At 43.7% G+C, this 25,279-nt stretch overlaps 1 protein-coding gene across 4 annotated transcripts in view; it reads right to left on the bottom strand.

Moving 5' to 3' along the window:
- DRAM1 (DNA damage regulated autophagy modulator 1) overlaps window positions 1–24,086 on the bottom strand; it is a 45,005-nt gene extending 20,919 nt beyond the window's left edge. For all 4 annotated transcript variants that reach the window (XR_008473904.2, XM_035257267.3, XM_035257266.3 and 1 more), the window contains exons 1-3: window positions 23,606–24,086; window positions 5,347–5,414; window positions 1,362–1,504 (exon numbers count right to left, since the gene is read on the bottom strand). Coding sequence is in view for 3 of the 4 variants with exons in the window: in XM_035257267.3 (XP_035113158.1) it covers window positions 1,362–1,504; window positions 5,347–5,414; window positions 23,606–23,736 (342 nt within the window). In the remaining variant the exon portion in view is untranslated. The remainder of the gene's footprint in view (window positions 1–1,361; window positions 1,505–5,346; window positions 5,415–23,605) is intronic.
- Window positions 24,087–25,279: the final 1,193 nt, after the last annotated feature.

Raw genomic sequence — 25,279 nt, forward strand, 5'->3', positions numbered from 1 at the left:
AGATAGGAGAATCACTTAAACTCAGGAGATGGAGGTTGAAGTGAGTCAAGATTGTGCCATTGCACTGCAGCCTGGGTAACAAGAGAAAGTCTCCATTTCAAAAACATAAACCCATGCCCTGCGCAGTGGCTCAAGCCTGTAATCCCAGCACTTTGGGAGGCTGAGGCAGGTGGATTATGAGGTCAAGAGATCAAGACCATCCTGGTCAACATGGTGAAACCCGTCTCTACTAAAAATACAAAAAATTAGCTGGGCATGGTGGCATGTGCCTGTAATCCCAGCTACTCAGGAGGCTGAGGCAGGAGAATTGCCTGAACCCAGGAGGCGGAGGTTGCGGTGAGCCGAGATCACGCCATTGCACTCCAGACTGGGTAACAAGAGCAAAATTCCATCTCAAAAAAAAAAAAAAAAAAAAAAAACCCACCTCTGCCATGCATTACTTATCTCATCTTGGGCAAGTATTAACCTCTCTGGGCCTCCATTTCACCATGGATAAATAGGGAAAATAATAGAGCATATCTTACAAGGCTTTTACTATAATTGTATAAATTAAAATATGGGATATTTCAATAAACGTGTCACAGGAAAATTTCAATAAATGTTTGCTGTTATGAAAAACAGAATGCATACTGTCATAAAAGATAAGGAAATGTCACCAAGAACCTCCTCTTTGAACACCAGAAGTTTAAATGGTAGAATTGGTAAACACATGCAAATATTTTCACACCCTTAACAAAATCATCACAGTAGTTGAGGTAGCTCCCCCAACACATCAAACCACATCTATGAGAACATGGAGCAATGCAAAGCCCAAGGCCTCTTCTGAATCACACACTCTCACATAATTATGCAAATGTGCACTCCATTTCTCCCAAGTACAGAACTGACTTTCAAATTTTGTTTGTTTTGAGATGGAGTCTTGCTCTGTTGCCCAGGCTGGAGTGCAAGCGGCACAATCTCAGCTCACTGCAACCTCCACCTCCTGTGTTCAAGCGATTCTCCTGCCTCAGCCTCCTGAGTAGCTGGGATTACAGGTGCGTGCCACTTTTGTCCAGCTAATTTTGTATTTTTAGTAGAGACGGGGTTTCACCATGTTGGCCCAGCTGGTCTTGAACTCGTGACCTCAGGATCCGCCTACCTTGGCTTCCCAAAGTGCTGGGATTACAGGTGTGAGCCACTGCGCCCCGCCCTAACTTTCAAATGTTAAAAGTTTGTTTCTAAAAAGTGGACTAACCCACTTATTGTAAACTCATCAAGCATTTAATGGCTATAATGGCATAGTGTGCCTCTTGCATTCCTGCTACTCTCCTCAGACACATACACTCCACCGCTCCTCATAACTGAAAAGCTCCAGCTTTTACCTGAAAACTGGCGACAATGCTCATTCCAATACATCCCAACAATCCAAGAATGAAAGACACCAAGTTAAGAGCAGGAGTGCTGAAATAGTAGGTTTGATTCTGCTTCTCTACTATGTTATATCTTGTATACATCGTGGCTGCAGCTGAAAAAGAAGAGAACTTTGATGAATGTTCATAATTTGATTTCTTTAGAATGAAAAACAGAAGCAGCTTCATATCACATGTACTGATTACAAGTCTCCCCACTTTCCCACACCTGTCCCTCCTGACTCCATCTTACTCTCTCCCCAGCATGGACACACACACACACACACACACACACACATCTTGGCTGTTGTCCTTTTCATGTAGATGCTATTATAGTACATGCATTATTCAGTGACTTGCTTTTTCTACTTAACAATGTAGCAGAGAGATCTTTTCATGTAAGTACAAACAGGTTTACTTCATTGTTTTCGGGGGTCTCATGGTGCTCTATGGTATGAGACACTATATTTATTTCATCGTTCTCCTAAAAATGAATTTCTACATCGTTTCCACATTTTTCCTGCTACAAACAACATTCACTGAATATCCTTGTATATAAATCTTTGGGCACACTTTCAGGTGTTTCTGAAAGATGGGTTCCTAGGAGCAATATTACTGGGTCAAAAAAACACGCACAATTAAAATGCTTAGAAACACCTCCAAATTGCTCCAAGGACAGTTAACAATTTAGACTCCCACTGGCAGAATTTGAGAGCAATGTTGTATGCCCTTGCCTTTTTATTCCTTTTAATCTAATAAATGAAAAATGCAACCTGTTGGTTTAATTTGCATTTCCCTGATATTAGTGAGATTTAGCAATTTTCAGTATTTCTTCTTCTGAGAAATGCATGTTTACAATTTTCTTTTTATTCTTCTGTTGGGCTTGTCTATTTCTAATTTGTAGTTACTTTTTACACACTATGTCCATTAGTCTATTATCTGTTATAAACATTGCACATTTTTTATGCTCTGCTATTTGTCTTTTAACAATGTTTCTTGTATTTTCCATCATTTAGAAGTTTTAATTTTTATATACTCATATCAGTCCATGCTTCTGGGTTTTGTGTAAGTTTCTATTCCAAGGTTTAAAAATATTCTCCTGTAATTTAATTACCACATAGTTTTGCTTTTCATGTTTACTAAACTGCAATTGGTTCTTGTGTATGATGTGAGGAGGATAGTAAAGGTATGTTTTTCGAAACTGCGAGTCAATTAACCAAATATCATTTGTTGTAATTTGGCAATAAAATGTAGCTTCCATGAGAGCAGGGGTCTTGTCTGTTTTGTTTGCTGTTGTGACCTCGACACTAAGCATAAACAAGCAAAAGCCTATCATATAGTACGTACTTTGTAAATGTTGAATAAATGAATAGTTATAATTTTTTTGTATTCCCTTTAACTCAGCAAATTTATAGAAAAACACAAATATGCAAAGATATATTTAAAAGATGTTCACTTCAACATTGTAACTACAAAATACCAGAAATAGCCTAAATGTTGAACAATAGGGGAGTAATTAAATAAATCATAATACATCCTTGCAAAGGATATCATGCATGCATGGAAAGTATAAAGTATAAAGACATAGTATGGTGGCCATAATATATGCCTGAATTTTTAAAAAGCAGGCTAAAAACTAACAACTTATCATGACATTTTTTTTTTCTTTTGGCAGCAGGGTCTCACTCTGTCAACTGGGTGGGAGTGTAGTGCTGCAATCATGGCCACTGCAGCCTTGACCTCCTGGGCTCAGGCAATCCTCCCTCCTTACCCTCCCAAGTAGTTGGGTCTACAGGCACACATCACAACACCCAGCTAATTTATTTCTTCCCTCTTTCTCTTTCTTTCTTTCCTTCTTTCTTTCTTTCTCTTTCTCTCTTTCTTTTTAATTTTTTGTAAAGATGGGATCTCACCACATTGAGACTATAGGCACACATTGGGACATTTGGGACTATAGGCACACATCACCATGCCCAGCTAATTTATTTCTTCCCTCTTTCTCTTTTTCTTTCTTTCTTTCTTCTTCCTTTTTTTTCTTTCTTTTTTCTCTCTTTCTCTCTTTCTTTTTATTTTTTTGTAAAGATGGGATCTTACCACATTGAGACTATAGGCACACATTGGGACATTTGGGACTATAGGCACACATCACCATGCCCAGCTAATTTATTTCTTCCCTCTTTCTCTTTCTTTCTTTCTCTTTCTCTCTTTCTTTTTATTTTTTTGTAAAGATGGGATCTTACCACATTGAGACTATAGGCACACATTGGGACATTTGGGACTATAGGCACACATCACCACACCCAGCTAATTTATTTCTTCTTTCTTTCTCTTTCTCTCTTTTTAATTTTTTGTAAAGATGGGATCTCACTACCTTCTTTCATTCTCTTTGTTTCTCTCTCTCTTTCTTTTTAATTTTTTGTAAAGATGGGATCTCACTACATTGCCCAGGCTGGTCTTGAACTCTTGGGCTCAATAGATCCTCCTGTTTCAGCCTCCCAAAATGCTAGAATCACAGGCATGAGCCACTGCACCTACCTCACACAGACTATTTTAAATGATTATATTTATGTCACCTTCTGCTTTATTCAGAAGCAAAAGATGTATTTATCACTTGCTGTGATAAAATAATCTCTCTGTTTTCCAAGTCAGGATTCGTGGCAAGAATGGCATAAGAGGGCACTGGGATTGACAGACTCCATATTGCTACTTCCCCTTGCTCACCTCCAAAACCTTAGGAGGGCTACAAATGGGTGATGCGGTGAAACTTTGCCGCTACCAAGTAGGACGAACAAATTCTAAAGATGCCAAGTCGCTAAGTAGGGTTAGCAACACTGTCCCTTCCCACCCTGTACCAGTAGAGAGAAACAGAAAGCGCTGGTTATGCGATAGGCCCTTGGCAAAAACATGATTGTTCCATGGGGGTGGATTACAGCAGGACTAAGAGAAAAAGCCCTGCATCTAACATCTATATACTTGGATCGCCTTATAGAAGACTGAGCCTTACATTAATTGTGCAATAGTTGTCATTACTGTGCATTACATTAATTGGCTCATGATGAGGTTGTATCCTATCAACTGCATCTCAGGTGCATCTGGGGAACTGAAAAGAAAAATCATACTATTTCTTGCTTCACCTTTTCCCTTTCTCTAACAGGTAAGATAGTGCCTTTGTCAATGGTTCTCAAACTTAGTGAGAATCCAAGTCCCTTGGAGTGCTTGTTGAGAAGGCACAGTCATGAACCCACACTCCCAAAGGTTCTGGCTGAGTCGTGTGGCATCTAGTTGCCTTCAGACCACACTTTGAGAAACTTCGCTTACGCACTGGGTGTCTTTGGTTTCCATAAGTGTCTTGAATATAAATCAACATTTTTAAAAACCAAATTGCACTTAAAATCCATTCCAGAAGTTTGGTATTTAAAACCACCTACAGAAAATCCTGTTATAAATTACTAAAGTATAGTTCTCTAATAAAGCCATAATTTTGGTTATCTTTTCACTTCAGTTTCTCAAAATAGCACAAAAATCTAGCTCCAAAGGTTGTGCTTTTTAAAAGTTATACACCAGGCCGTGTGCAGTGGCTCACACCTATTATTTCAGCACTTTGAGAGGTCAAAGCAGGTAGATTACTTAAACATAGGAGTTCAAGGCCAGCCTGGGAACATGGCAAAACCCCATCTCTACAAAAAACACAAAAAATTAGCTAGGCATGGTGGTGTATGCCTGTAGTACCAGCTACTCTGGGGTGGGAGAATTGCCTGAGCCCGGGAGGTTGAGGTTGCAGTGAGCTGTGATCACACCACTGCACTCCAGACTGAACAACAGAGACCCTGTCTCATGAAAAAATAAATAAAATAAAATAAAATAAGATAAAAATTATACACAAACTAAAAATAACACATCTGACTTCACTTGGAATTGTGAACTTTTTGATTATTTATAATAATTATTGTGTACTTACCAAGAAATGCAGAGAAGTTTATCATAAATCCAAAAATACCACTCTCTGGAGGTTTTGTTCCTGTATCACTGGCAAAGAGAAGAAATATCCAAATTATTAGAGAGAAATTCAGTACACACCTCTGAGAAGACATGTAATTGGCAAGTTTTATATCGTGTTTCATTTAGGTGTTCAGCCACTTTGAATTTCAAAGATTTGGCCTGATTTTGTTCTAAAGTGTTTTCATTTTGGCTCTAAAAAATCTAAAATTTATTTGTATACCATGAGAGATTCCATAGTAAAAAGTCAGAAAATGTTTAAGTTAAATGGTGTTGCCATTTCTCAAATGATAGTGGTTATAGTGATCTGAGATGGCACCACTGCATTCCAGCCTGGGTGACAAAGAGAGACTTGGTTTCAAAATAAAATAAAATCATGTTTGAAAATTCTAATATTGGGATGTGATGTAAACACATCACTTTATTTTCTAATAACTGAGATTTTATTATCTGCTGAAAATATTATGATAAAAAGCTGAGGAATATTACTGATCTCTAGGAGTACTTTATGGAAAAATAAGGTATCTAGGGTATACTAATTGTGGTCAATTATTTTAACAAAAATGTTGCTGTAAAACATTTTTCAGGTATAGTCTTTCAATTAATTAGATGAGTTGGAAAATACTGTTTGACATGTTCTTTTCTTTTCTTTTTTTTTTTTTTTAAAGATGGGGTTTCTCCATGATGGCCAGGCTGGTCTTGAACTCCCAACCTTAGGTGATCCACCCACCTTGGCCTCCCAAAGTGCTAGGATTACAGGCCTGAGCCACCGCGCCTGGCGACATGTTCTTTTTTTTAATTGTTATTTTTTTTTATCATTTAGAGACAGGGTTTTGCTATGTTACCCAGGCTGGTTTTGAAGTCCTGAGCTCAAGGAATTCTCCTGCCTCAACCTCCCAAAGTGCTGGTGTGAGCGTCTGGCCAACATGATCTATTTTCTATTAGTGCCAAGCTGTAACTTATTTTTCATTTTCAGGCTGCTCACATAGCAACTTTCCCACTTTAAAACTGATGGTGAAAGAGCTGCCAACATGAAACAACGTGTACCCATTTTGAGTGTTTCTACATCTGTAAACAGCTCTGAAATTCAAGCAACGAAAAACTGATCACGTTGACAATGATGCACTTGGAAGCGTTTGAAGAATTCCACAAGGAGCCTGTGTGTGCAGAAAGCAGGAACTTTTTAAGTTTTGCGAACACTTCATATTTAAACTGGAGTATAAAGAAGTTAATAGGGCCGGGCGTGGGGGCTTACACCTGTAATTCCAGCACTTTGGGAGGCCGAGGCAGGTAGATCACCTGAGGCTAGGAGTTCGAGACCAGCCTGACCAACATAGTGAAACCCTGTCTCTACTAAAAAATATAAAAATTAGTTGAGCATGGTGGCAGACACCAGCAATCCCAGCTACTCGGGAGGCTGAGGCAGGAGAATCGCTTGAACCCAGGATGCGGAAGTTGCAGTGAGCCAAGATCATATCATTACACTGGCCTGGGCAACAGACCCAGACTTCATCTCAAAAGAAAAAGAAAGAAAAGAAGAAGTTAATAGCCTCCCTTACAACAAATGCCTTTATTCCAAATTAATTCAATCTCAACATCACTGATAATTGCAAGAACCTGAAGGGTTTAGAATTCAGGCTGGGTGCAGTGGCTCACACCTATAATTCCAGCACTTTGGGAGGCTGAGACAGGAAGATAACCTGAGCTCAGGAGTTCAAGACCAGCCTGGCCAACATGGTGAAACTCTGTTTCTACTAAAAATACAAAAATTAGCTGGGCGTGGTAGTGGGTGCTTGCAATCCCAGCTACTCAGGAGGCTGAGGCAGGAGAATCACTTGAACCCACGAGGCAAAGTTTGCAGTGAGCCGAGATCACACCACTGCCCTCCAGCCCAGGTGACAGAGTGAGACTCAGTCTCAAAGAAAAAAAAAAACCTGAAGGGTTTAGAATTTAGCACTTTTCCCATGATAACCATTTTTCACGCTAAAGGAATGCTGAAGTGGAAGATGCCCTTCTGAGCGCTATGCTGAATGGGCACAGAGGCAGGAATGGGAACCAAAGACCGGGGAAAAAGCAGAGGCAGCTCATTACCCTGGGAAGCACTTTTGCCAGACAATTAACTTTGCCAGGGAAATCAGGCATTCCTGCCTTGGCCTCAGGTTATTAAAAAAAGCAGGCACCAGGTGACTCATCCTAGAGTTCTTGTTACACAGGTCTGAGAATAACTCTGAACCTGACAGCCACATCACAGGCATGGGAGCAAACGCAGAGGAGGTACACTGGGAAGGTTGTTTGCCTGTTTGAGGAGAAAGGGAAGGCAATGAAAGCATGAGGAGGATATTTAGGAAGATAGGGAGGTGGAGGATGAAGGTGCTCTAGGTGCTCTGACAAAAGAGAAGACCAGACCTGAGGACCCTGTCTATTGATTGCAAGTTGAGACTATGTCAAAGGCCCAGGTGTAGAGTCCACATGACATCAAATAGGTGATTGGAAAACTCAGAATTCCAGGGTGGTGTTTCATTCTTGCTTATCTGTACATTTAAAACCATATGGGTGGAGGCCAGGCATGGTAGCTCACACCCATAATCCCAGCACTTTGGGAGGCTGAGGAGGGTGGATCACTTGAGCTCAGGAGTTTGAAACCAGCCTAGGCAACATGGTGAAACTCTGTCTCTACAAAAAATACAAAAATTGGCTGGGCACAGTGGCCCATGCCTGTAATCCCAGCAATTTGGGAGGCTGAGGCGGGCAGATCACTTAAGGTTAGCAGTTCAAGACCAGCCTGGCCAACATGGTGAAACCCCATCTCTACTAAAATACCAAAAATGCCTGCAATCCCAGCTACTCAGAAGCCTGAGGCAGGAGAATCTCTTGAACCCAGGAGACAGAGGTTGCAGTGAGCCAAGATGCCGCCATTGCACTCCAGCCTGGGTGACAAGACACTCCAGACATGGTCTCAATAAATAAATAAATAATACAAAAATTAGCCAGGCATGGTGGCATGTACGTGTAGTCCCAGCTACATGGGAGGCTAAGGTGGGAAGATCACTTGAGCCCAGTAAGCAGAGGTTACAGTGAGCCGAGATCATGCCACTACCTTCCAGCCTAGGTAACAGAGTGAGACCCTGTCTTCAAAATAAATAAATAAATAAACATTTTTTTAAAAAACCATACAGGTGAAGGGAAGCTCAGAATACTTGGTACTAAAATTAAAATAAATAAATAAAATAAAACCATACAGGTGGAACCAAAAGCACTTTACAAATAGCCATTCCCTATGTATTGTTGAACGAATGACTATCGGTACTGGCCAAAAAAAAACTGACCTAATAGATTCCACTTACTGAGCATTGACTCTGTACCCACCAGGCACCTTAGGTGCTTACCATACATCATTTCATTTCACCTTCACAGCCCCAAGCGGGGTGTATATCAACCCCTCTTTACAAAGTAGAAAGCTGGGTATTAAAGAGGCTATATAACTTGTTCAAGAGCTTCACAGAGGATTCCGTATCCCAATCCAGATGTTTAACACCCTGACTTCTCAACCTCTACTCTGCTCTAACAGCAGGCAAGGAACTAAGCCAGTAGGAGAATGATTGGGGGCAGCGAGCCAACATTGATATATATGCCGGTCAGTGCTTAACAGCCAGCTCTGGAGGGTGCCTGGTTTATGGCATTTGCCAATTTTCATGGTGAAAATACTCCCAACATGTTAAAATTCAGGCTATCAAAAGAATGAAAACAAAAATAAATAAAAATAAAATTTGGAGTATCAAAATGCAGGTCACTGAACACGGAGTTGGAAGAGAAACTCACAGTCCATGCTCAGGAGCAGATACCAGCTACCTCCAGCATGCCATGGAAATGAACCAGCATGGTGATGTGGTGATGGGAAGGCATCATAGAGGCTGGGCATGGTGCCTCACGCCTGTAATCCCAGCACTCTGGGAGGCCAAGGCAGGTAGATCACTTGAGGTCAGGAGTTTGAGACCAGCCTGGCCAACATGGTGAAACCCCATCTCTAAAATACAAAAAAAAAAAAAAATTAGCTAGGCATGGTGATGGGCACCTATAATCTCAGCTACTTGTAAGGCTGAGGCAGGAGAATCACTTGAACCTGGGAAGCTGAGGTTGCAGTGAGCCGAGATTGTGCCTCTGCAATCCAGCCCGGGTGACAGAGCAAGACTCTATCTCAAAAAAATAAAATAAAAATGAAAGCGCTCTTACCTCTCAGTGAAAAATATTCTTATAAGTCTTTCCGTGTCTGACCTTATATATTAAGTAAATTCTGTTTTGTTTTGTTTTTTCCTTTTTTGGACAGCATATATAGGTAAATATTAAGTCACATCTTCTAGTGATATTGGAATCCAGATGACCATAAAACTAAGAGGTAACCAAGAGATCCTGGGGGTAGCCGCTGTTGTTGCTTTTTTTTTTTTTTTTTTTTTAAGACAGAGTCTCACTCTGTTGCCCAGGCTGAAGTGTAATGGCACAATATCAGCTCACTGCAACCTCCATCTTCTAGGTTCAAGTGATCCTCCTGCCTCAGCCTCCTGAGAAGCTGGGACTACAGGTGCATGCCACCATGCCCGGCTAATTTTTGTATTTTTAGTAGAGACAGGGTTTCACCATGTTGGTTAGGCTGGTCTTGAACTCCTGACATCAAATGATCCGCCTGACTTGCCCTCCCAAAGTGCTGGGACTACAGGCATAAGCCACCATGACCAGCCACCTCTTTTTATTTTATTTTTTAAGCTCAAGCTAAGTGATTCCATCATGCAAGGGTAGCAGTATAGTATTTGTTTGGCCTAACTGCCTGGGTGCCTGATTCAGTAAACTGGAAAAGGAGTGAGAGGCAAAACCAGTTGCTTCCCAGCCTGGCAGCAGTAGTCTCTCTACCCAGCTGCTACCACATCATTCTGTACCACACGGTATCTGCAGTGTAGTGGGCCCTGCCCAGCCCCACCCACCACCTCATTTGCCTCCTTGCTAATAAGGCACTTCCTGGAAACTGCAAGGAGGACAAGGCCAGCAAATTGTTCATTTGCCTGTGGTCTAGAAGCTGTTGAGGCTATTATGTCTACACAGTTATTTAAGAGTAGGTTGTGCCTAGGAAATCCGTTTATGTCCACATTTCCTGTATTTACATTTCTGCAAGTTAAGCAGACTGTGGAAAATTCCAAGTCGTTTGTGTAACATCCTACTTCAAACTAATTTATGATGTTAAGCTAGTGATTCCTTGATACTGAAAGGAATGAAAATGATACAAAGAAAGTGTGCTGGATAACAGAAGACTTTCCCAAGCTTGGTCAAACATTGCTATTTTATTTTTTTAGAAACAGGGGTTTCACCATGTTGATCAGGCTGGTCTCAAATTCCTGACCTCAGGTGATCCACCCACCTCAGCCTCCCAAAGTGCTGGGATTACAGGCGTGAGCCACCACACCCTGCCAAACATTATTCTTTAAGTCACTGGATATACAGGATTTAAATACTTCAAAGCCTGGAGTTATGGTTTATTGGAGGAACTTAAATGCTAACAAAATACAATATCAACTGTCTCCAGCCTGAAATTTATTAGATTGTTCCAAACTCATAGGCTAATTGCTTGGATGATTGATTGGGACTTAGAATCTAAAAAGACCATAATGCCCCAGTATAAAAAGACCATTATTTCCTTCATCTTTACAATATTTAAATATATTATTTAAAAGGGATAAGTATGGGAATAAAAAGTCATATCACATTTTATCAGCTGCTTTTAGTTATGAGAGCTAACATTATGGCAACTTCACTTGGTGATGACTGTTTTAGAAATGAGGGGCACCCTTCAGCTATATCAATGATGCTGAAACTTAAAAAGAATTTCTTACTAACAAATAAAAACACCTTGCCTGCTCTTTTCTCCACTACCCACATGCAATTTTGCCCTCTCTCCATCAGAGTTCCCGCTCGTTCACATATACAACACGTTTTTAAAGAATGTTTTGAAAAGATTGTAGAGAGGCAATTGTAGACCAGGGAGAATGTAAGGAAGTTATTTTAGCAGTTTGTCAAGAGATGACAATGGCTCAGTCCAGTGTGGTGATAAAGAGGGAGATGAAAGTGGTCTGATTTGGGAACTTTTTTGAAGGGAGTCTCTAGAAGCCATCCTTGCATATGGACTCCAGTAGCTACAAGCACCAAAAAAAACAATAGGGCCAGGCCCGGTGGTTCTCACCTGTAATCCCAGCACTTTGGGAGGCCAAGCTGGGAAGATCACCTGAGGTCAGGAGTTTGATAGCAGCCTGGGCAACCTGGTGAAACTCTGTCTCTACTAAAAATACAAAAATTAGCCAGGCGTGGTGATACATACCTGTAATCCCAGCTACTCCAGAAGCTGAGGCAAAAGAATCATTTGAACCCAAGAGGCGGAGGTTGCAGTGAGCCAAGATCGTCCCACTGCACTCCACCCTGGGCAACAGAGTGAGACTTCATCTCAAAAAAAAATTGAAAAATAGAAGTGAACACTTTCTTAGCAACTACATTCTGCCAGGCACATCTCACTTGATCTTCACAACATTAGAAGGAAAGTACTCACTATTGCCATCTTTTTTCCTCCCCCTTTTTTTTTGAGATGGAGTCCAACTCTTATTGTCCAGGCTGGAGTGCAGTGGCATGATCTCAGCTCACTGCAACCTCAGCCTCCCAGGTTTTTTCCTGTAGTGCTAGCTGCTCGGGAGGCTGAGGTGGGAGGATCAGTTGAGTCCAGAAGGCAGAGGCTGCAGTGAGCTGAGGTCATGCCACTGCAATCCAGTCTGGGCAACAGAGCGAGACGCTGCCCCCAACCAAAAAAAACTGAGATGTTTTTGAAAGTTGTCAGCCCTGCATCACTCAAGACTTGTGAGCAATACTCTAATGCCTTTTTAAAATAAAAAATAGTCATAATTTTATTTAATTCAGTGAGATGAAAAGAATTTGTTGTACTCAAATGACAGGGAAAATTTAAATCAGAGGAGAAATTATATATTTACAGTAGACTCAGGCTGAACACTGCATCCATCACTCTCAATTAATTTGGGGGCTGCAAAATTTGGGATCTTCAATTTTCTTATTGTGCTTTTCTTAGAATTAACTAATTTCATGTGTTCATGAAGTCAATACTCATTATAAATGATCATCTTAAAAATTATACTTTTCGGCCAGGCACAGTGGTTTATGCCCATAATCCTAGCACTTTGGGAGACTGAGGTGGGTGAATTGCCTGAAGTCAAGAGTTCGAGACCAGCCTGGCCAACATGGTGAAACCTCATCTCTACTAAAAATATAAAAATTCACTGCACTGTAAAAACTGATATGTCATTAACATCATGTCTGGATATGTGATATTATGCACACAGCCCTCATTATCTGAGTATTTTTTATCCTGGTACCCATTGTTATGGCTGAACAGGAAAAGCCAACATCACCACTGCCTGAAATTCTGCATAGTCTCAGTAATCAAAAAAGTTGGTTTAAATAAAAGTCATCAAAAATTAGGTCTGGGTGCAGTAGTTCATGTCTGCAATCCCAGCCTTTTGGGAAGCTGAGGCAGGCAGATCACTTGAGGTCAGGAGTTCGAGACCAGCCTGGCCAACATGGTGAAACCCCCGTCTCTACTATAAAAAAAAAATACAAATATTAGGCATGCAATTTGATTCAGACTCCTTCCAGTTTTCCTTGTACTGGTTTTCTTAAATCTTTACAGTTGTCACATCAAATTATTATTAAATAATTATCATTATTTTATGAATCTTTCCAAAGCATTCAACCAATTGTTCTTTTTTTTTTTTGATACAGTTTCCCTTTTGTTGCCCAGGCTGCAGTGCAATGGTGTGATCTCAGCTCACTGCAACCTCTGCCTCCCAGGTTCAAGCAAGTATCCTGCCTCAGCCTCCTGAGTAGCTGGGATTATAAACGTGTGCCACCATGCCTGGCTAATTTTGTATTTTTAATAGAGATGGGGTTTCACCATGTTGGCCAGGCTGGTAGTAAACTCCTGACCTCAGGTGATCCACCCACCTCGGCCTTCCAAAGTGCTGGGATTACAGATATGAGCCACCGCATCAGGCCCAAACGAATTTTTTTAGAAATTACAATTCTCGGCTGAGCATGATGGCTCACGCCTATAATCCCAGCCCTTTGGGAGGCCGAGGCGGGTGGATCACAAGGTCAAGAGATCGAGACCATCCTGGTCAACAAGGTGAAACCCCGTCTCTACTAAAAATACAAAAATTAGCTAGGCATGGTGGTGAGCACCTGTAATGCCAGCTACTTGGGAGGCTGAGGCAGAAGAATTGCTTGAACCCAGAGGGCAGAGGTTGCAGTGAGCCGAGATCGTGCCATTGCACTCCAGTCTGGGTAACAGCAGTGAAACTACGTCTCAAAAAAAAAAAGAAATTACAATTCTCTTTTGCCTTCACCAATCAACAGTTAATATGTATTGCATTAAGTCATATAGTTACAATACAAAATCAACTGTCATAAACATAAATACAATCTGGGAATAAACACAATTGACACTTGGTAAGAATACAAAGAAATGGGTAAGAGAAGCAAGTACCTACAGAGTGGCTGGCCCCCACAGGAAGGAGTTTTGAGGGGCCACTGACTTCAGTCAGTGCATTTTTCAAAGAACAAATGCATCCATTAACCCAGCAAGTTGATTAAGTTGAGGCTGCTAGATAAGAGAGCTTCATTCCCATATAAAGCTATCACTTCTAAAATTACCTCCCAGATCAATGTGGACTGACCCCTTGATAATACTAATAGCAAGTGCTTCTACATACTGTATTCTTCCACCAGGGTGTCAATGAGTTTTCAGTGAGTTCATGTTAATTAATGAAGTACATGCTATTATTAACCAAGAGAGAAGCAAAGCAGAGAGAAGTCAAGTAACTTCTCCAAAATTCTACAGTTGCAGCACGTCATAGAGCCATACCCTAATCCAGGCTGTCTGCTCCAAAGCTGTTGCTCTTAATCATACTATGTTCCCTTTCAGTTTTTGTTGTTGTTATTGTTGTTTTGTTTTGTTTTTGGAGATGGAGTCTTGCTCTGTGCCAGGCTGGAGTGCAGTAGTAATCACTGCAATCTCCACCTCCTAGGTTCAAGCAATTATTTTGCCTCAGCCTCCTGAGTGGCGGGCAGGTGCCCGCCACCATGCCCAGCTAATTTTTGCATTTTTAGTAAAGATGGGGTTTCACCATATTGGCCAGGCTGTTTTCGAACTCCTGACCTTGCAATCCACCCGCCTCGGCCTCCCAAAGTGCTAGGATTACAGGTGTGAGCCACGATGCCCAGCCTTTTTGTATTTTTAATAGAGGTGGGGTTTCACCATGTTGGTCAGGATGGTCTTGCTCTCTTGATCTCATGATCCACTCACCTTGGCTTCTCAAAGTGCTGGGATTACAGGCATGAGACACTGCGCCCGGCCCCTCTCAGTATTATTATTAAATATTGCAAATAGTCAGCAATGCAAGTCAAATCAACAACAAGCTGAGATGGCAAATCTTCTGAAACATAAGAATTTTATTTCTAACCATGCTGGAAAACAGAAGTAGCAATCAAAGTCAATGAAGAATGAGGTGCTGGCAGAATCAGTTAAAAATTAAAGAGGAGGAAACTGACAAAGTTAATAAAACAGGACCATATGACACAAATTATCTTGGCCAACATTCAACCAATGTTTACCAAATGCCTGCAATGTGTTAGGCTGTGTCACAAATGCTATGGACAAACCCCAAATATTTGTGTGAGACAGGCAATAAATAAGATTAATGTCCTTACATATAGATTAAGAATGGCCACTGGGAGGCCAGGCGTGATGGCTCATGCCTGTAATCCTAGAACTTTAAGAGGCCAAGGTGGGCAGATCACTTGAGTCCAGGAGTTCAAGACCAGCCTGGACAACATAGCAAAAACTCGTCTCTACTAAAAATACAAAAAGTTAGCTGGGCGTGGTGCTGACACCTGTAGTCCTGGCTACTTACGAGAATGGCTTGAACTGGGAGGCAAAGGTTGCAATGAACCAGGATCTTGCAAAAATGAACCCCTTTCATATCCTTCTTCAAAAGTCAAATGTGGTTCATGGGGAACCTGGTATGAAACCATTCACAGGCAACGTGCTGCTGGGCCAGGGTCTTGTCGTAGCAGAGCAGCTCCCTCCCTAGCTATGAGCTACTCAAAGTCAGCCTTTGACATAAGGATTTACAAAAATCAAACAAAAAGAGAAGAAGGAAACTTCCTTTAAAGAGTTAAATATGAAATAAGACTTACTATAATATAACCATAAAAATGTATTGGAAAAAAAATCCATTTCCTCTATAAAGATCAGCATTTGAAGAATTAACACATACTTGTCAAAACCCAAAATTTGTAACTGTTATATAAATGCAAGTTCAAATCATTATTTTCCTAATTTTTAGTTTCATTTTTGAAGTTTAAGACCTGATCAAACTTCTTTTACTTTGTTTACTCTGCAATTCTGTTCCCCCTTTTAAAGTGGCTTGATTCTAGGTGACCCAGTTTTCTGCCACCAACTACGGAGCAGAGATTGTGGTCATGAGGTAGAACAATGTAGGTGGCCAAAGGCCACAATCTATCCCACAAAATATTCACACAGAAACTGAGACAAGTGCTAATAAAGAGAAGCCAGGATCTAGAATGGCATCACTGAAGAGTAAAGGATCACAGAATATCACGGATGCAAAAGCCACATGCCAAAAAGAAGATGGAAGACAGTGGTCTACCAGCAGGAAAAGTTAATAATTTGATAAGAAAGGCTGTGCTTGAGAATGTGGTGTGGTCTTGTGCAAATGTTTTTGTTTTTGAGACAGGGTGTCGCTCTGTCCCTCAAGCTGTAGTGCAGCAGTGTGATCATAGATCACTGCAGCCTCAGACTCCAGGCTCAAGTGGTCCTCCCACCTCAGCCTCCAGAGTAGGTGGGACTATAGGTGCATCCCTCCACGTCCAGCTAATTTTTTGTATTTATTGTAGAGATAGGGTTTCATCATGTTGCCTAAGGCTGGTCTCGAACTCCTGGACTCAAGCAGTCAGCCCACCTCAGCCTCCCCAAAGTGCTGGGATTACAAGCATGAGGCACCACACCCAAGTGCCAATCTAAACTAACTTTTTGAGGTTAGCTTTTATTTGTCCTTCCTTTTGATATGCTTTTGTTAATGGTTTCAGAATAAGAAATATCACTTTATGCTATTCCAACTTACTATATCTCATGGCTGTTGGTCCCATGTTTTTTATTTAATTTTCTGATAGGAAACCCATTCATTTGGCTAAAATACAAAACAAAAAGGTATGCCTTTAAAACATCCTTTTCCCCATCTGCTAATGTCTCACTGACCTTGACCTACTCCTCCCTCCAGCACACACAGATAAACCACTTTTATTCGTTTCTTTATGCAAGCTAATGCAAATATATATTCTTTTTCTCCTTTTTTCTCAACTAATGAGAGTGCATGATATTCTGCATCTTGCTTTTTCCCATGTAACGACATAACTTAGAGATTTTCCTTATCAGTTTATTGACTTAAAAAGAATCTGGGCCAGGCACGGTGGCTCACACCTGTAATCCCAGCACTTTGGGAGGCTAACGCGGGCATCACCTGAGGTCAGGAGTTCGAGACCAGCCTGACCAACATGGAGAAACTCTACTGAAAATGCAAAATTAGGCGGGCATGGTGGCACATGCCTATAATCCCAGCTACTCAGGAGGCTAAGGCAGGAGAATTGCTTGAATCCGGGAGGTGGATGTTGCGGTGAGCCAAGATCATGCCATTGCACTCCAGCTTGGTCAACAAGAGCGAAATTCCGTCTCCAAAATAAAAAACAAAACAAGATCTGCTGTGTATAGAGAGCTTTTTCACTTGAGGTGTTCTTTAATAACTAAATCGTATTTATTTAGGCAATTCCCTACTGATGGTCATTTGTAGTTTCCAATCTTTTGGTTTTTTTTGTTTTTGTTTTTGTTTTGAGACAGAGTTTCTCTATTGTTACCCAGACTGGAGTGCAATGGCACGATCTCGGCTCACCACAACCTCCGCCTTCTGGGTTCAAGCTATTCTCCTGCCTCAGCCTCCCGAGTAGCTGGGACTACCGGCGTGCACTACCATGCCCAGCTAATTTTTGTATTTTTAGTTGAGACGGGGTTTCACCTCGTTGACCAGGATGGTCTCGATCTCTTGACCTCGTGATCCACCTGCCTCGGCCTCCCCAAGTGCTGGGATTATAGGCGTGAGCCACCGCGCCCAGCCTTCCAATCTTTTGTTATTCAAAGCAATGCCCTGAGTAACTTTGTAGATATGCCTTTCTTCACATTGGCCTGTATACCTACAGGATAAATTTCCAAAAAAAAAAAAAGGCTGTTCCATCAAATGATGGGTGTGTGTGTGTGTGTGTGTGTGTGTGTGTGTTTGTGTATCTGTCATTTTCATAGATATTACACAAGTGCCACTATGGAGACTGAAATCAATTCACGCTCCTGTAAGCAATGTATGAGAGAGACTGTTTCCCCATATTCTCACCAGTACTATTATCAACATTTAGGTTTCTGCTAACCCAGTAGATGACAACTGGCATCTACTGTTGTCAGTTGTTAGTTTTAATTTGAATGTTTATTCCTATTCATAAAGTTGACCATTTGCCAACTTATCCAATATGCTGAAGAATAACAACGTGACAAGGAGAAAGTATCTGATAAGGAAGCTGATTCTAAATGTCATACTGGGAAGAGGTCCTCCTTACGGTTGTGGCGCTTATTTAAAGTGTTCAACTGTGCTAAAACCATTAGACCATCGGATTGGCTGAGCAATGTTAGAATGTAAAAGGAAGCTCACTGACCAGCCACCAAACTCAATGGCCAGGTCAAGCTTTTCCTTAAGGGATCTTCCCTGTCCTGGGGTAAAGAGTGATTATCCAAGAAATATTCATTCAGTAATTTTTTTTTTTTTTTTGAGATGGAGTTTCGCTCTTGTTACCCAGGCTGGAGTGCAATGGCGTGAGCTTGGCTCACCGCAACCTCCGCCTCCTGGGTTCAGGCAATTCTGCTGCCTCAGCCTCCTGAGTAGGTGGGATTACAGGCACGCGCCACCATGCCCAGCAAATTTTTTTTATTTTTTAGTAGAGACGGGGTTTCACCGTGTTGACCAGGATGGTCTCGATCTCTTGACATCACGATCCACCTGCCTCGGCCTCCCAAAGTGCTGGGATTACAGGCGTGAGCCACCATGCCTGGCCCTCATTCAGTAATTATTGAGGGCTTTTATGGTCTTACAATCCAGTGAAGGGAGACAGAAAATAAACATAATAAATAAATTCAATCACATGACTTCTTAGATGGTGATAGGTGCTATGGTGAATAAGACGACTGGATATAGGGACCAGTAGTGGTCAGGTGCAATTTTTAAAAAGAGTGATCAGAGGCCAGGTGCAGTGGCTCACACCTGTAATCCCAGCACTTTGGGAGGCACAGGCAGGCGGATCACCTGAGATCAGCCTAACCAACATGGAGAAACCACATCTCTACTAGAAATACACAATTTGCCAGGCTTGGTGGTCCATGGCTATAATCTCAGGTACTGAGGAGGCTGAGGTAGAATTCTTGAATCCAGAAGGTAGAGGTTGTGGTGAGCCGAAATTGCACCATTGCATTCCAGCCTAGGCAACGAGTGACACTCCATCTCAAAAAATATTTTTCTTAATAAAAAATAGGCTGGACATGGTGACTCACACCTGTAATCCCAGCACTTCGGGAGACTGAGGCGGGCAGATGACAAGGTTACAAGTTTAAGACCAGCCTGGCCAACATAGTGAAACCCCATATCTATTACAAATACAAAAAAGTAATTGGGTGTGGTGGTGAGTGCCTGCAATCCCAGCTACTTGGGAGGCTGAGGCAGGAGAATCACTTGAACCCAAAAGGCAGAGGTTGCAGTGAGCCAAGATCATGCCACTGTACTCTAGCCTGGGCAACAGTGGGAGATTCTGTCTCAAAAACTAAAAATAAATAAACAAAAAATAAAGAGTGATGGGGCAGGTCTCATCACGATAATAACATTTAAACAAAGGAGGTAAGTGAAAAAGTCTGCAGGATGGTAACATTCGAACAAAGCAGGTAAGTGAAAAATAGCTGCAGGAAGAACACCTGGGAGAGGAAACAGCCACTGCAAAGGTCTTGAGAAGGAGGGGTGCTTGATGCGTTTAAGGCACAGGAAGGCCAGTGTGGTTGAAGGGAAGTACAAAGAAAAGGGGTAGAGGAGAGGAGGAGGTGATGAGCTAAGAGATAAGGTCAGCCTGGCAAGGGGGTGCACACTTTTAATCCCAAGTACTCAGGAGGCTGAAGTGGGGGGATTGCTTGAGTTCTGGAGTTCAAGACCAGCCTGGGTGACATAGCAAGACCCCATCGCAGAAAAAAAAAAAACAGATAAGGTTGAATATTTCAGGGCCAGTGGATGAATATAGAGTTACTTCCATCACTTCTCTATGTTTGGTTCTTTTATTTTGTTGAGAAAGAGTCTCACTCAGTCACCCAGCCTGGAGTGCAGTGGCACAATCTCAATTCACTACAAGCTCTGCCTCCCAGGTTCAAGTGATTCTCATGCCTCAGCCTCCCAAGTAGTTGGGACCACAGGCATGCACCACCACACCCAGCTAATTTTTTGTATTTTTTAGTAGAAACCACGCCCAGCCTTCTTCTCTCTGTGTGGTTCTTATCCACATCCTGCTGCTGCACCAAGGACTTGTGTTCTAGGAGGAGGCAGAGGCCATCCAGTACTCTAGCTGCTCAGATAAGCAGATGGCAAACAACCCAAAAGCCCCAGGCACAAGGGAGCCATCAATATATGTGTTTGTTGTGGGTTGGCTGAGAACTCCTGGCAACAAGAGGGCAATTCCATGTCTTTTTCTCCTGTCATTCTGCTTTTCCTGAAGGCTTCCTTGTTAAATTTTAAGCCCCTTCCTTGTAGTGCCTGTGGTTCACCTTGTCAGTTTATTTCCCCATTTCTGAATGTTTCCCATTTCAACTTCACCTTGGAGTGATGTTAATCACAGCTACATCAGACACCTCCACGAACATTCAAAACTTGCCTTTGACAGCCTGGCCAATGCATGTCACATATTATCTGTCCTCAACTTTCAGATCCGGGACAGACATGGCTACTATTTTCTCAATAAGAAGCACTGCAGGTGGCTCACACCTGTAATCCCAGCACTTTGGGAGGTCAAGGTGAGTGGATCACCTGAGGTCAGGAGTTCAAGACCAGCCTGATCAACATGGTGAAACCCTGTTTCTACTAAAAAGACAAAAAATTAGCCAAGCATGGTGGCTCATGCCTGTAATCCCAGCTACTCGGGAGGCTGAGGCTGAAGTGAGCAAAGATAGTGCCATTGCACTCCAGCCTGGGCAACAAGAGCAAAACTCCATCTCCAAAAAAAAAAAAAAAGAAGAAGAAATGTGGGCTGGGCATGGTGGCTCATGTTTGTAATCCTAGCACATTGGGAGGCTAAGGCAGTTGGATCATCTGAGGTCAGGAGTTTGAGACCAGCCTGGCCAACACGGTGAAATCCCATCTCTACTAAAAATACCAAAAAAAGGGGCCAGGCACAGTGGCTTACACCTGTAATCCCAGCACTTTCAGAAGCCCAGGAGGGCGGATCATGAAGCCAGGAGTTCGAGACCAGCCTGGCCAACATGGTGAAACTTTGCCTCTACTAAAAATACAAAAATTAGCCAGGCGTGGTTGCACGTGCCTGCTGTACCAGCTACTCCAGAGGCTGAGGCAGAAGAATCACGTGAACCCTGGAGGCAGAGGCTGCAGTGAGCCGAGATCATACCACTGAACTCCAGCCTGGGCGACAGAGAGAGATCTGTCTCCAAAAAAATACAAAAATATTAAAGAGGCCAGGTGCAGTGGCTTACACCTGTCTCCAGCGCTTTGGGAGGTCGAGGCAGGTGGATCACATGGTCAGGAGTTTGAGACCAGCGTGACCAACATGGTGAAACTTTGTCTCTACTAAAAATACAAAAATTAGCCTGGTGTGGTGGCACGCGCCTGTAATCCCAGCTACTCAGGAGGCTGAGGTGGGAGAATCGCTTGAATCCGAAATGCAGAGGTTGTAGTGAGCTGAGATTGTGCCACTACTCTCCAGTCTGGGTGAGACTCCATCTCAAAAAAAAAAAGAAATTAATTGGGTATGGTGGTGTATACTTGTAATCCTAGCTACTTGGGAGACTAAGGCAGGAGAGTTGCTTGAACACAGGAGGAAGAGGTTGCAGTGAGCTGAGATCACACTATTGCACTCCAGCCTGGGCAACAGAGTGAGATGCCATCTCTACAAATACAAAAAAGAAAAAAAAATTAGCTGGGCATGGTAGTGCGTGCCTATCTACAGTCTCCAGCTATTCAGGAGGCTGAGGTAGGAGGATCAGTTGAGCCCAGGAGGTCGAGGGTGCAGTGAGCTTGATCCCACCACTGCATTCCAGACTGCGCAACAGAGTGAGACTTTGTCTGAAAGAAAAAAAAGCAGCACTTCAGGTAAGCAGGTCTTTACTTTTACACGAGTCTAGAAGGATCTATTCTGCCTTCGAAGCAAGATGATGGTGCTTAAGCCTGAGATGTGTCATGAGAAACCAAGCCCACATTTCTTCCAAGTATAATACCAGACGCGGGGGCTAGGCATAGTGGCTCACACCTGTAATCCCAACACTTTGTCACTTTGGGAGGTCAAAGCAGGAGGATTGCTTGAGCCCAGGAGTTTAAGACCAGCCTGGGCAATACAATGAAAACTTGTCTCTACTGAAAATTTTTAAAAATAATTAAAAAATGGAAAAAAAAAAAAAAACCAAAAGGCCAGATGGGAAAGTCTCCTTGATACACGGAACATCTTCTTTCATAGGCAAAACCACCACCATTGCTGCAAATTTGCTTCTATGCAGTATTCTACCTATTGCTCTCTTCCTTGAATCTTTTAATGCTAGTCCCGCTGGGAACTGTGGCTCACACTTGTAATCCCAGCAGTTTGGGAGGCCAAGGCAGGAGGATCGTTTGAAGCCAGGAGCTGGAGCGCAGCCTGACCAACATAATAAAACTCTGTCTCTATTAAAAATACACCCTTCCCCCCCACCAAAAAAAAACGACAAAAACCACAGAACATTGTTCACCAGACAGAATGGCTGCAGGGAAGAAGACGCCCTACATTTTCTATCATAGCAGTAACAAAACTTGGGTGTCACCAACCTTATCATCTGTTCAGCAACCAATGCAGGTCCAGAGGGGTGGATGGTTCTAACGTGTTAACGAATCCTGCCGCTATAAGAAAGGCACTGCGCTGGAACCCACATGAGGAGGATCAGGCCATTGTCCCTGGCCTGATTGTCCCTGGCATTGAAGTGCCTCTATGGAAAGGTAGAGGCCAAGGCACAGAAAAAGTGAATGGGTCAAATAACACAAAAAATGTCACAAGTTGTTGACAAGCTGAGGGCTTTGGGGTCACAGTGCCCAGAGGTGTCTGGTGCAGCTCCAGAGAATTTAACCCAGGGACCGGGAGGCGGCACAGTGCTGCTTTCCCACATGGCTGGGTGTGAATTCCGCTCCTACCATTAACTAGTGTGACCTCAGAGTCACGTTGATTTTATTTCTTTTTTTTTTAATTTTTTTTATTTTCATTTTTTTTATTGCATTTTAGGTTTTGGGGTACATGTGCAGAACATGCAAGATAGTTGCATAGGTATCAGCTTTCCATCACGGTTCCCTTGCAGGAAAAATGAGCCCAAACAACCACTTCAAGGGATGTGGGGATGCAGAAGCGAAAATAGTGGCTGTTTAGCATATACCTGGATCTACCTCTTGTCCAGTAAATATCATCCGTCAGGACTCATCTTGTTTCAATATCGCCAAAGAACGTCCTACTGAGATTCTGTCCCATACATACCCCGACTGAAAGCTCTACGGTCTATCCCGAACCCCTCCTGGTGCCACCCTGTTCCGTGCTCCGGGTACAGGCAGAGGTGCTCAACGCCGTACCCGCTGCCTCCCTAAACACCCCAGGCTGCGGGGAGCACCTCTCCTCCTGCTCACACCTCGACCTGACCGCAGTACGCCCTCAGCTGGGTCCGGACGCCTTCCCTCCCCATCGGCAGCGCTCCCTTTGGCGCCTGCGCCCGGAGCCCTGGCGCCCACCCTGCCTCTCACCTGATATAGGGGAGGAAGGGGCTCACGTGCCTGGAGAGCACAGCCGCCACATAGGAGATGATGAAGGCGGCCGACGAGCAGGTCACCAACAGGAAGGGGAGGAAAGCCATTCCCCTGAGGAAGCACAGCATCGCGCCGCCGCCGCCGCCGCCGCGGAGAGAGCGCTGCGCTCAGCTGCGCCGGGCGCCGGGTCGCTCCGGGCTGCCTGTAGGCGGCGGCCGGGCGCGGAAGGTCATGGGCCGCGGGACAGGAAGGCTCCGCGACGGGTGGGGCAGGCCCAGCACGGGAGGGAAAGCGCGAAGAGCGGAGCGAGGCGGCCGGCGGCGGGCGGCAGGCGGCGAGGCGGCCGGGCGAGGGTGGGTGAGTTGCGGGCGGCCTGGGCTTGTTGCGAAACGAGTGAAGTCACAAAGCTGCCCGGCCGGGTCGGAGGCGCGCAGCGACCTCCCCGGGGACGCGACGCCGGAGCCGCCGGAGGGTACGCGGGGGTCGGGTTCCTTTCGCTTTTGGTTTGGAGACTCGGCGGAGCCGGGTTGGGCGCGGGGGTGCAGCGTGGGGTCACTGGCGGGGACTTCCCACCCCGGCCTGACTGCGCTGGCTCTTGCGCAACTCCAGAGAAAAGGATTTATTTCTCGCAACCCCTCCTTCCCGGGGAGTTTCCAGAGTGCCGGGTCTCGCACCCCGAGGGCGCCCCCTCCGAGGTCCAGCCACCAGCTTATCGCGGCGGAGTGGCCACCCGGTGGTGACACCCACGCCATCCAGTCTCGCTGCTGCTGCCGGGGTCGGGCAGAAGTGTTCAGTGACGTTCGCCAGGCCATGGGCGCAGATGTGGCTCCCACCTCAATGGTGAACCCCGAAAACCCAGATGGTAGGAACCGGTGGGGTGGCGGATAGGTGGATGGGGTCCGGGGCAGGCGGGTGGGACTGCGCTCCCACGGAGCCAGGAGGGCCATTGTGCTGCTTTCCAGCAGAGCGCAGCTACAGAGTATTTGCTGGAAATAAGATTTCCAAGGCCGGGCACCGTGAATGCCATCACATTGGGAGGCATCCAAAAGCCATCACTCCTGGAATGCCATCACATTGGGAGGCCGAGGTGGGAGGATCGCTTAAGCCCAAGAACTAGAGATCAGCCTTAGTAACATAACGAAACCCCACTTAAAAAAAAAAAAATTAACAGCCGGTTCCAGTTACTCAAGAGGCTGAGTTGGGGGCATAACTTGAGCCTTGAGGGTGGAGGCTGCAGTGAGCCTTGATCACATCACTTCACTCCTGCCTGGGTAACAGTGCAGGACCTTGTCTCAAACAAACAAACAAAATTCCCTTTCTTCCCTCAGGTTTCTGGAGTAACCCAGACTTGGAGCCTTGACTTAAGATATTAATGATGACTTGATACATTTCCAGCCCTGTGAAAGGAATTTGTGTTCTGGAGGTGCTTATAAGCACTTGATTTTAGTAGTTTAGGGAGTCTGAGCCCAACACATGTGACCAAAGTTTTTGGGTCATTGGTGACCAAAGGTAGGTTTCTTTCAGACACATAAACATTTCATGGTGCCAGGCTAAGCTACGAAGATGAAATGGTAATAGTATCCTCAGGACCAGGGCACTGATAGATCAAAATAATAAGATTAGTCCAGGCTAATTTTACTAGACTCACGCCGGTAATCTCAGCACTTTGGG

Source organism: Callithrix jacchus, chromosome 9 (genome assembly GCF_049354715.1).
Source record: "Callithrix jacchus isolate 240 chromosome 9, calJac240_pri, whole genome shotgun sequence".
NCBI lineage: Eukaryota > Metazoa > Chordata > Mammalia > Primates > Cebidae > Callithrix > Callithrix jacchus.